An 11,697-nucleotide genomic window follows, 5' to 3' on the forward strand; every position below is an offset into this window, starting at 1 on the left:
TTATGGTTATCGACTTTGTTCAGGGTGTAAGTGAAAGCGACGCGCAGGCGACACCCTGAACCGTACGCGTACAAACCTCGGGGAAAACGTCTGAGCAGTCATGGAGAAAAGTATCAAGGAGCATCTGGAGGATACGTTTAACGACCTGGGGAGTCGCGAGATGAAGAACTTCAAAAGCAAACTGTGCGATCGGAAGAAAGCGGCGGGAATCCGAAAAGCCAAACTCGAAAAAGTTGAAGACGCTATGGATCTCGCCGATTTAATGGTGAGCACTTTCACGTCGACTGGAGCGGTTCCTGTAGCTTTAGAAATTTTAGAGGCTATTGGCTGTAATGAAGAAGCGGCGGAGCTCAAAGGGAAGACCGGTGAGTAAATTATAGTAAGAAATTACAACACGTAGAAGGAAGACTTGCCGATCGTTTCAGACCAAAAACAATAAGTGATTATATATATATAGGCTTAAAAACTTGCGTTCTGTTTTCTAGGTTTATCTGCGGCTCAGTCAATGGATGCATTGGATGGACCAGGTCAGAGTGGGAAAGTCGAGCTTGCTCTGATGAAGTTGTTTTCAGACCTTCTTTAGTTCAGTCATCAATGCATTGCGACATTATTGCGTAAAAATTGTAATATTAATAAAAACGTGGCTCTCGGCCCTCAATCTCTGGCTCTTAGTGAAACGTCTGGGCGACTCTGGTCAAACCGCCCGCATAAAACGCTGAAAGTTTAATTGAAAGTTAACTTTAATTGCTGTTAGAAAAAGGTGACTTGCGATTAAACTGAGATCAAGTGTCGTCGCTGATGTCATTTGCATCTTAAACACATTTTATAACACGGTTATAAACAGTACATTTTAGACATGTTGCAGGTATAGTTTAGATATTTACGTTTCAGATGCATAAGTACTATGTGCAATATAATAGTGATATAGCCTACAAATATAACCTGCTTAAACTTAAGCCAAAAGTCGTGTCGTGTAAATGCACCATTTTTCGAATTTGAAAAAAAAAAAAAAAAATTAAGAGCATAGTGAAGAGGGAACAACCGCACATTCGCTTAAGCATGGAATATTTATTAATAAAAGTTTCTGCTAGTATGAGTTCCAAACGTTCCGCGGGTTCCACAGGCACCTGATCTGGGGACTTGTAGTCTTGGTTATCAGGTTGAAAGACCAAAATATAGGGGTGAAAAATATTCTTAGCCTATTATTAAAATTGGTATTACTGGTGTACTCATGACCTGTGTTCTGTTTTCTAGGTTTATCTGCTGCTCAGTCAATGGATGGACCAGGTCAGAGTGGAAATGTTGAGCTTGCTCTGTCTGATGAAGTTGTTTCCAGACCCTCTTTAGATCATAAATGCAATACGACATTATTACAAAAAAGTAGTGATAATAAAATTGGTGAAATATGGTTAGTTTTTAGCTAGCCAGGAAAGTTTTCTTTACGAAATAGAACATATGAATTATTCACGTGGACGCTTATTCAGTATTATAATAAGCATGTCTTTTTTTATCTATTGTTTAATAAATAATAATAATCTGAGCATATGAACTAATATCATATGCAAGATTAAATAACTTACTTAGATTTTACATTTATTCAGCACCTGGTCAGGCCGGTTTAGCTAGTCGCTCTAGCTGGTCTCCCAGCTAAGACCAGGCTGGAAATGTGGCCAAAAACCAGCCTGCTGACTAGCTTAACCCAGATAAGACCAGGCTGGGAAACCAGCTAAAACCGGCCAAGCAGTCTAGGCTGGTTTTAGCAGGAATGTTTTTTCCGCAGGGTAGGCAATTTTAAGTATTAAACAAATATTAAATCTATGTTTCAATTGGACAGATAGTTTTACAGTGTTATAAAAATAACCACGAGGAAACGTTCTGTATAGGTTGTTTTAAGGTTAATATCCAACCTGCAAAATTCTAAGAACATTATTTTTTGTTGCAAAAAACATTTCCTTCCATTATTTTTTTGCGGAAGATCTGCTTTTAATTAAAGAGCTAGTAGATTAGTCAAATATTTGAACTCCGATCGATGTTTCATGTCTAATTATTTACTTTTGTGCCATGTAATAAGCGGGCCGCCGATAAACCTGTCAGGCCTTATTCTGCAATAAAGTTCTAAAGAAGTTCCAAAGGTTCCACAGGCACCTGATATGGTTACTTGTAGTCTTGGTCTTCAGGTTGAAATGCCAAAATATATGGGTGGAAAAATATTCTCAGCCTATTGAAATTGGATTCCTGCAAGCTAATGAACTGTGTTCTGTTTTCTAGAATTATCTGTGCCTGCCTCGGAGGATGTAGGACCAGGTCACAGTGGGAATGCTCTGTCTGATGACTGGCATAAACAATTGCATCTTGCTTTATGCAGCCAGCAATTTAAAAACAAAATGATGAAAGAAAATGGAGAGGAGGTCAATAATACACATCAATAGTTTTTCCAATGCATTAATGACAGTCGCCCTAGTCTACTATTGTACTGGTTTCTTCATTAGCACCTCTTGGTTGCTTTTCTTAGATTTACGAAGTAAAAGAAAAGTCTGTAAGAAAACGTCTAGCCCTGCTCATCAACAACATAGATTTTGATGATAAGGACATGACAAGGAGAGGGGCGGACAGAGATGAAGAAAACTTGGAATGGCTCTTAAAGGAGCTGGATTATCAAGTTGTCAAGTACAGAAATCTCTCTGCAAAGGTGCGTTGGTCTTATGAAATTAGCAGAGAAAAGTATTCAGATGACGTCGTAATTGTTTTAATTAAGTTTATTCGATTGGCAGGAAATTGAGAAAGCAGTCAAGGACTTTGCTCGACGTGAAGAACATAAACATTCTGACAGCACCTTCGTGGTTATAATGTCCCACGGTCAAAGGGATGCCATATTGGGTGTCCATTATTCAGCGCTCAATCCCTCGGATACCTTCCCTGTGGATCAGATCTACCGCAGTCTGAACACTGAGAATTGTCCAGGTCTGCGAAATAAACCGAAGGTTATTCTTATCCAAGCCTGCAGAGGAGGTACGAACGAAATATAACTACATATCTTCGAATGGAATACGCTATGTTCCGTTTGAGTTCTCAGGACATTATAATAGTAACTATACCTCTTTACCCATGATTGTAGATTGTATAAAGTGTTGTTGAACAAAGCTTACACATTCCAATCCAAATATCTACTCAGGAGAGAGCGGACGCATATGGGCCACTGAGGGTGATGTCGAGGGTGATGACTTTGTGCACAAAGAGAAAGACTTCATTTCTCTGATGTCCTGCACCCCGGGTAACAAACACTAAAATCCTGTATCTGTCTGTGCATTCAGGCTAGATTATCGTATATTATAGAACTTGTAAGCATCTGAACTTTGTTTTTATTAGTTGAAAAAACTTTTCAGGACCAGCCAAAAAAAAAAAAACTTGCACTGTGCACTTATTCGTAAATAAGTTTCAACATACATATTCATTTCATTATTGTTTAGAAGATTAAAAACACTTAATTCCACCCTTCTCTACAGACACCAAATCTTACAGGCATGTTGAAAATGGAACATTTTACGTTCAATACTTAGTGGATGTGTTAATGAAACATGCGCATGAGGATCACATCGAGGAACTGTTCCGAAAGGTAACCCGAACGCTGCAAGAGCAACCTGTGTGACTTTTGTTTCTTTCAAAAGACCAGAAGTATTTCTTTGGTTTCTTGTCAAGACGTTCTCTTCTCTCTCTTTAGGTTATTCGACGCTTTGACACAGCAGATACGATGGGGCGCTACCGGCAAATGGCATGTAAAAACAGAGCGTCGCTGCCAAAGTTGTTCTACCTGTTCCCTGGACTCTGATGTTCAATCTGTACTATGTTTGTTGTTGATTGCTCATTTGTGAATTTTATAGATCTTCACGTGCCTTGTAATCTCCAAAGAAGCCTGAAAAAAGTTCTCTAAACAAAACTAGGAAGTAATTGTGATTTTTAGTAGTGGGTTAGATGTATTTCCTCTGCAGAGGAGACACGTTTTTTTAAGTGAAATTCATGTCTTGTCTTGTTTATCGCAGACCTTAAAATGCCACTGGCATATATTACAACACACCCTCTAAAAATGTTAATATAGCGTGTCAATTTACAATATGGATAGGTGCTAAAGTTCTTTTTTTTTTAACAGCTACAGCTTTTATTTAAACGTGGCTAATGTTTTAGCACATCTGATCTCTTCTGGAAGCTTGTTCCAACATTAGACATTAAAGTACCCTGAAAGCCAGTCAACGATCAGTTTCCTTACAAGGCACTGTCTTAAATAAAAAACAGCTGTCTGTTAAGTTGGACTCAGGATTGAGGAAGTAAAGCTGACTATTTTTTTTCCAACGAATAATGTGTGAAACCAGCAACGATTTCAGTAGATCATGTGAGCTTCACAGAACCAAGAGGAACCTATTGAGATGTCAGTGCGTGCATGCAATTTTTATTGTTTCACTGACTCCTGTGCTTCCTGCATTTCTGCTAAATATCACGACTTTCTCTGAGGTGGCCTACAATTATTAGTTGCGTCAGGATGTGGGAAAATGTTATAGTTGATGGCGGCCTTCAAATAACAACTACTGTAGCTTCTATACTGAGAATTTCTATACTAGTGTAGTCACATAAATAAATGGAGGACATGAGCATGTGAATTGTGCGTTTACCCATTGGATTAGAAAACTAGATGAAACATAGGACACCAAAATAGCCTACACTTTCTTGTTCCCTACTTCCAAGGAAGTTGAGTGTAAAGACACACCTAGCGCACGCATATAGGAACTGTTTGACTCGGTTAGCTTGTAGAAGAGGCACGGCACTTAAGGGGCTATGGCGAAATCTGTTAAGGATCACCTGCAAGATATTTTTGATGATCTTGGAGCGGGAGGTCAGAAAAAGTTTAAAAGCAAATTGCTCGACTGGAAGTCAGAACCTCGCGTGCGACGAGCTGCTATCGAAAAGATCGAGGATTCCATAGATCTCGCAGAACTGATGGTGAACACTTTCACTACGTCTGGCGCTGTTGCCGTAACAATCGACATTTTACGGGCTATTGGCTGCAACGAACAAGCAAATGATCTCACTGAAAGCACGGGACAAAGTAAGGACATTTTTATACCTGTAAAAAAGAATCTAAATTCTTAAAGAATAAACAAAGCATTTGGCAAACGTTATCTTTCGTTCTAGCGAATAGCGTTAAGCCTGGTGAGTTGCGGCACCGAATCACATTCATTTTCGATTACTGTTTGTAATTGTGCAGCTGAGTTGACCGTTTCACTTTTTTTGCAGTTCCTCTGACATTTGTTTAAACCGTTATTTGATTGCAATCGTTTTAAATCGCCAGTTGGATTAATCGCTCTTCATTAACAACCTACTCTTTACGTGGTTTTCTGCGCGAACGTGTTTGAATGTGCAACGTCTACATTTACTGCAAGGCAATCATTAACTTGAACTTGTTTTCAGAAGCTTCAAATGTTCCTTCAGCGGAAACAGGCGCTCCATCTGCTGGTGAGTAAATGAACTGTTTTCTTTTCATTTTGCCTTCATTTAAAACCCAGTAAAAAGTTCGTAATGCATTAGCACCAATCCAAGCGCGTGCATGTTTCCATCTCCTTCGCAGAGGACTTTATCGATAAGAATCGCACGGAGCTGATAAATCGAGTGAGTAACGTAGACGGCGTCCTGGATGAACTTCTTCAGATGAGAATCATCACAGAGGAGGCCTACAGCGACATCCGTTCGGAGAAAACCTCACAAAGCAAGATGAGGTTATTATTAAGTGGTCCGATTAAATCCGCTGGCAGGAAAGGGAAAGAAGCTTTATACAAAGCTCTCAAGAAAGTTGAGCCCTGCTTGACAGAAGATCTGGAGTGACAGTGAAAAGCCTGGATATTTTTACATTTAATGTTTCTATTTGCTTGTCTAATTAGTGTACAGGATACATAACAAAATCAATGAACTGTTTTCAGCACACGAATGTTTAAACGTTTTAAATGTTTTAATGCCTGAAATTCGAATGTTGTTTCCCCTACATTTTTTTTTGCAAACAAGAAAGGGTGCATCCAAAATCTTGCTTGCTAACCTAAGATGACAAATTCTTGTCTTTGCCAACTTATCTTTTAATCACCGTTCAATAAACAAGCAAACCATTTCAATTTCTTCAGGCTGGTGTAATTCACAGTTAAAGGGATAAATCACCCAAAAATAAATGTCTCACCCTTCATGTCGTTCCAAACCCATGAGACCTTTCTTCATCTTCGGAACACAAATTAAGATATTTTGTTAAAATCCGAGAGCTTGACCCTCCTCAGACAGTAACTTAACTGAACGGTTCCTAGACCCAGAAGTGTAGCAAGGACATTGCTAAAATAGTCCATGTGGCATCAGTGGTTCAACCGTAATACACGTTTGCAAACGTGTACAAAGCTACAAAAATACTTTTTGTGCACATAGAAAACAAAAATAACAGCTTTATTCTACAATTTTCTTCTTCTGCTTCACTCTGGAGAGGCATTTTGAAGAGAATCATGTGCATGCTCTTATCTACACGCAAAAAAGGTGCATATGTTCTGCCTCCACTGTTTACATGCAGATCAAAATATGCACATGCTTCATGATGCTCTCCAAAACGGCACTAGAGTTCTTGGATTTTATCATAAAATTCCTAAAAAATATTTAGTTTGTGTTCTAAAGATGAACGAAGATCATGTAGGTTTGGAACAACATGAGGATGAGTTTTATTTATGGGTGAACTATCCCTTGTAAAATGTCTATTTATTCAGAACCTTTATAGTGATTCCATTTTGCATATAATGTCTCATTAATACAATATTGTATTTGTTTTCACTGCTGTATGAATAAAACATGCTGAATTCTGCTTTAGCTTAGTCAGTGCTTCGCTACTGTAGAAATGTCACTAGAAATATACAGAGGCTTCATCATTATTATTAAAGAAATAGTTTACCCAAAAAAAAAAAAAAAAACATTTCTCACCCACTAGGTGCATTTTTGTCTTCATTGAAGCATATTTGGTGAAAAACAGCTGATGAAAATAATGTTTGGACTCTCATTCCCATAAACTGAATGAGGTGAAGACATAAATATACATTTATCTATATCTTTGATGGCCTGAGGGTGAGTAAGTTTTCAGCTGATTTTAATTTTTGAATGAACTTTTTTTTATAAGAATATTTATCATATATATATATATATATATATATATATATATATATATATATATATATATATATATATATATATAAACCAATAATTTACTAATCCTAGTCTCTATTCACTGCAAATAATAAGCCTACCAACCAAAACTGTAGTTATTCCAAATAAATGCCATCGCAAGGGTCCTTCGATTCAACAAGTCTGTAAAAACACAAGACGCAATCAGGCCATTTTGCATCAAATAGATATAAAGTGACATTTGGCGTGTTGTGTGAAACAAACAACACAAAAGTGAACCTTGTGCAAAGAGAGTGAGCCTTACTTGCTTTGAGAGCGTGCAGCTTTTCTGGCCTCTCGAGCTTCGTTCTCAGCGTAGATCTTCCTATAGCAGTAAATCAGCACTGCAATCATCCACAGCTGCAGGACTGCGATCAACACGTACATCATGATCTCAGAAATCACAGCCGTCAGCTCAGGGTTTGCTTGGGGAGTGATAAATTCAGCTATTCAGATTACGTGACGAAATGCGTATTTATCACTTGTGAAAGGGCCTTAAATGGATCTCACCTTTTTCCACAACCGTGAGTTCCACCTCTTTAGTTATTACCACATCTACCTCATCCAGAACATGGTACAGCGTTCGGTGGAAGGTACAGAGGTAAGTCCCACTGTCATTATACGTCACATTGTGAAGAAAGACCGAACCAATCTGCACATCCTTCGTCCCCATAGTTCCTTGCCACTCTAATCTTCCCTCAAAGTTTTCATGAAGAATAGTGGGGTTATTATATTCATACTGAAAAATCTGAGAGAGAGAGAGAGAGAGATATTACTAGAATGAAAGCAGCAACGAAACAACCTGATACCATGCTTTTTGAACTGAAGAATCACGCTACTAACCTGGATGAACTCTTCAGATCCGGCTGCTTTGTAGTGCCAATCAACAATAGCAGAACCAGGAACTTCTTCTCTCCTTTTGCAAGAAATGCAACCCAGCAGAAAGCCTTCGCCAGCCACAGCTTCTGTCATGGAGTCTACTTCAGCACATCCAGTTTGGCCCTGTGGCACTACGATGAGATGCATTGAGACAAATAGTACAGAATTTTTAACAAGCAATAAAAAGAGATTAAATATTATTATAATTCAAATGCATTAAGTAATAAACTGGTATGGCAGCGGATGCCTTTTTGGTCACACTGTACTTTGGGGACCAATTCTCACTATGAACTATCAACCAGGTTTGCCTCAATAAAGGTATAATTTAGCCTATTATTTTGATGTTTTCATATTTTGGTTTTGGAAGTCCCAAAGAACAGGCTGACATGCATGCAAGGTAAAAAAACCCTTTTTTTTTATTTATTTTCTTTATTTTTTAACCATATTTGTTCATCAACTCACAAACAATTCGTTCAACGATTAGTTTTTACAAACCTCTACGGTGATTGGTCGATTTCATTTAAAGCAGTGTTTATGAGCTTTTAACGCCCCAAAAGCGGCATCTAGTGTCAAAGAATGAATTTGCATTTTTATTCAGACCGACCAGTAGCCCGCCTGTGCATAATAAAAATCCTAAATTCAATGTAATTTTACTAATATTAATATAGAGCAGATTGGGTGGATAGTATGCACATGAGACAGGGAAGTTTTTCCACAGGACTGCACGCAACAAGTGGGCGGGCAATATGCTAATATTTCATGTTGACGTCAACACGAAACGCTTGGGACTCGTTTAAAAATGATTCAGTGATTTAGAGTCGACTCTTTTGAGGGACAATAACTTTATACGATTTATTTAAGATTTAAAACTTTGCATGATGCTTTCATTCACTCATAGCTGTGTTATACACATAAAATGTAATTTTCCTTTTTTAAGGAATTTAAAATATGGTATTGAAAATCAGGCATTAATACGTGCTTCTTTAATATTAATAAACAGCCAATGTGTTAGTAACATGCATGCTATAAAGGAGGTAGATAAGAGTGATAATTAGTCGCTAAACATAAGTGATTTTCCTTCATCGCTTATCATGCATCTTCATATAAACATTGAAAAATGTTACATTTCTGAAGATTCTAAAGATAAATGCACAGGATGTAAAGTATAAATAAAATGACAAATAAGAATCATCTGATGACTGTACATTAATGTTGCACCCGATCGTTTGACTCTGTGTCTATTTGATCTCTTTAAATAATTTCACATTGGCGTGTTATAACTTACCTTGAATAAAAAAGATGCAGAGAGCCAAAAACGAAATCATTCCCAGTGCCATTTTCTCAGTTCACACAGTTATATGAACCGATGCGTTGATAAATCGCTTCCTCGAAATAGCGCGTTCCTCTCATTAAAGCAATTTCATAAACATCGCTGGGCCATAACAGTCCCGGGTTTTCTTACTTTAAATCCAAAACACATGGCATTCGCGCTCTTCGATGGATTTTCCTAATAACGCGCATTTAAACGCAACCCTCCGGCGTTCGAGTGATTTAAAGGAACGCGTTAAAAGTTTGAAAATAATATCACGTCACTGAAAGAGATCGTGTCGTGCCGCAGACTTCGACGTTTAGGAGAGCTAACTATAGACCGTGTGAATCCTTGGGCTCGCAACTCAACACGCAATCCGAGAAGTCAGATTCAGACGTGAGGCATCCAGTTGCTATAAGATCGCCTAATAATCACGTGGCATGCTGTTTTCACATTTCTTCTCTTAAACCTAGTTTATATTTTGCATATTTGTACTAGAAATAATCCAGTAGCGTCTATTCAGTTCGTTGCTAATCACTAACCCAAACAGTGACAGTAACTTTGGTTATTATGAATGAATTGCTTTTGAATTCTATGGAGATTTGAGGTATTAACTTTTGATTAGAATGTGTTCCAGTTAATGCATGGGATCTGTTTCAGCTTTACCAAATTTAGCAGATAAAAGTACCTGTTACTGAGACGCAATTATGTATCTTATTTTGTTTTATTTAATGACTACTTAAAATAGTCTGATCAAGTTAGGAACTGTTTCTGAAATAGTAAGTCCTAGAAAATGAATATGAATTACTGAATATGTTGTAATGTTTTTACCTAATGATAAAAAAAAACAAATACATAAATACATAATTTAGTAATCATTAAAAAAAATAAGAATGTGTTACAATATTGTATTGTTGATTTGTTATTTAGTTTTGTTGCTATTATTTTTTTTATTTATTATGTTTTCTTTTCCAAAACTAATTAAATAAGTATTATAGTAAGAGTTACTAGTTCATCTTAAGGAATAGGCCTACATGTTGAGGTGGCTTGCCATATGCAAATGAGCACAGCCCTGCTTTCCTAATGCACATTCTCAGAAATCATCTTTATATTTTTAGTTAGACTTAAGGAATGATAAGAGTTGTGGTAGTAGTATTTGGCTTATAAGAGTTCATTTCAGGGGCCATGTGCCAGCAGTCAAGGACATTATACTAAGACCTGATCCTTGTGGTTGCTGTGGTTAGTGCTCATGAAAATGAACAAACAAGTTAAATGTAGTACTATGGAAACGGATTGTTTTTACTCAATTACAATAAAATTTGCATTTCCTTGCTTTCTTAGATAGCTGCAGATGCCGTAGTGTTCAAACATACAGCAGCTTTTGTTTAAAAGGAAAGGAGCTCTGCTTACATTTATGTCGAATAAGCATCGATGTTCAGTAAAAATGTGAGTATTTTTTACAATTTTGCAGGATGCAGTGCTATCGGGGGTAATACAAAAGAGAGTGGACATGCAAATAAGTTCTGCTTGAATTTCCACATGATTTTACTGACAAATGAGCATAGAGTAAATTACAATGGCAGGTCCATTTCAGAGATGCCAGTCTGTTCCCAAAAGGAAACGCGTACAAATATTGATAACACAGTACAGCATATACCTCACAATGTGTGAATCACTGAAGATTCTCGCTGACTTTAAATAGTATCGATTGTAATCTTCATTAAAAAAAAAAAAATCAACTAAATATGCCTTTGCAATTGTGAAAGCGTCAAAACGTGCCCTGCTTTTTCAATGGTTTATCACACAGCTTCTCTGTTTTGTTTTCGTGGCACTGATGTTCAGGGTCGGTTTGCTTAGCCTTGAACACAAGGGCGTTTCATTGGAGAGCAAGGTTACCAAAATATTCCCTAATGGAAAATCATAATTCCACTAGGCTATATCTCAACTACTAAAAAATATCTGATCAAATGCTTAATGAATGTATAGATAGATAGATAGATAGATAGATAGATAGATAGATAGATAGATAGATAGATAGATAGATAGATATGAATATGTGTGTGTGTGTGTGTGTGTGTGTGTGTGTGTGTGTGTGAATTAAAAAATCTGATCAAATGCTTAATGAATATGCAATATATATGTGTGTGTGTGTGTGTGTGTGTGTGTGTGTGTGTGTAAACCACCGTCCTTCAGATCATGTAGCCCACTTGTGTTAAGGTAAAGCATTTACGCTGTCATGTCCTGTCAGATTGCGTCAGGAGCGCGGAGTAGCTGATAAACCTCTA

General features: G+C 37.4%; 3 protein-coding genes across 3 annotated transcripts; 2 read left to right on the forward strand and 1 right to left on the reverse strand.

The window, feature by feature from the left end:
• The first annotated feature begins 21 nt into the window (after positions 1-21).
• caspa (caspase a) lies at positions 22-4,240 on the forward strand. Its single transcript, XM_043260842.1, has 9 exons — positions 22-365; positions 486-527; positions 1,255-1,287; positions 2,269-2,408; positions 2,513-2,689; positions 2,772-3,009; positions 3,173-3,271; positions 3,504-3,613; positions 3,719-4,240. Exons 1-9 carry the CDS (start codon positions 101-103, stop codon positions 3,824-3,826), a joined length of 1,212 nt encoding a protein of 403 aa, XP_043116777.1. The 5' UTR covers positions 22-100; the 3' UTR covers positions 3,827-4,240.
• Positions 4,241-4,458: 218 nt separating this feature from the next.
• On the forward strand, positions 4,459-6,149 carry LOC122360334 (PYD and CARD domain containing). Its single transcript, XM_043260849.1, has 3 exons — positions 4,459-5,095; positions 5,458-5,502; positions 5,615-6,149. The coding sequence occupies exons 1-3, from the start codon at positions 4,825-4,827 to the stop codon at positions 5,866-5,868; spliced, it is 570 nt and encodes a 189-aa protein (XP_043116784.1). The 5' UTR covers positions 4,459-4,824; the 3' UTR covers positions 5,869-6,149.
• Positions 5,974-9,787, reverse strand: si:ch211-225p5.8 (uncharacterized protein LOC555567 homolog). Its single transcript, XM_043260848.1, has 5 exons — positions 9,389-9,787; positions 8,068-8,234; positions 7,735-7,972; positions 7,490-7,649; positions 5,974-7,368 (listed from the first exon to the last, which is right to left on the reverse strand). Exons 1-5 carry the CDS (start codon positions 9,438-9,440, stop codon positions 7,323-7,325), a joined length of 663 nt encoding a protein of 220 aa, XP_043116783.1. The 5' UTR covers positions 9,441-9,787; the 3' UTR covers positions 5,974-7,322.
• Between the last annotated feature and the right edge of the window lie 1,910 nt (positions 9,788-11,697).

This window comes from Puntigrus tetrazona, chromosome 16 (assembly GCF_018831695.1).
Source record: "Puntigrus tetrazona isolate hp1 chromosome 16, ASM1883169v1, whole genome shotgun sequence".
NCBI classification, from domain to species: domain Eukaryota; kingdom Metazoa; phylum Chordata; class Actinopteri; order Cypriniformes; family Cyprinidae; genus Puntigrus; species Puntigrus tetrazona.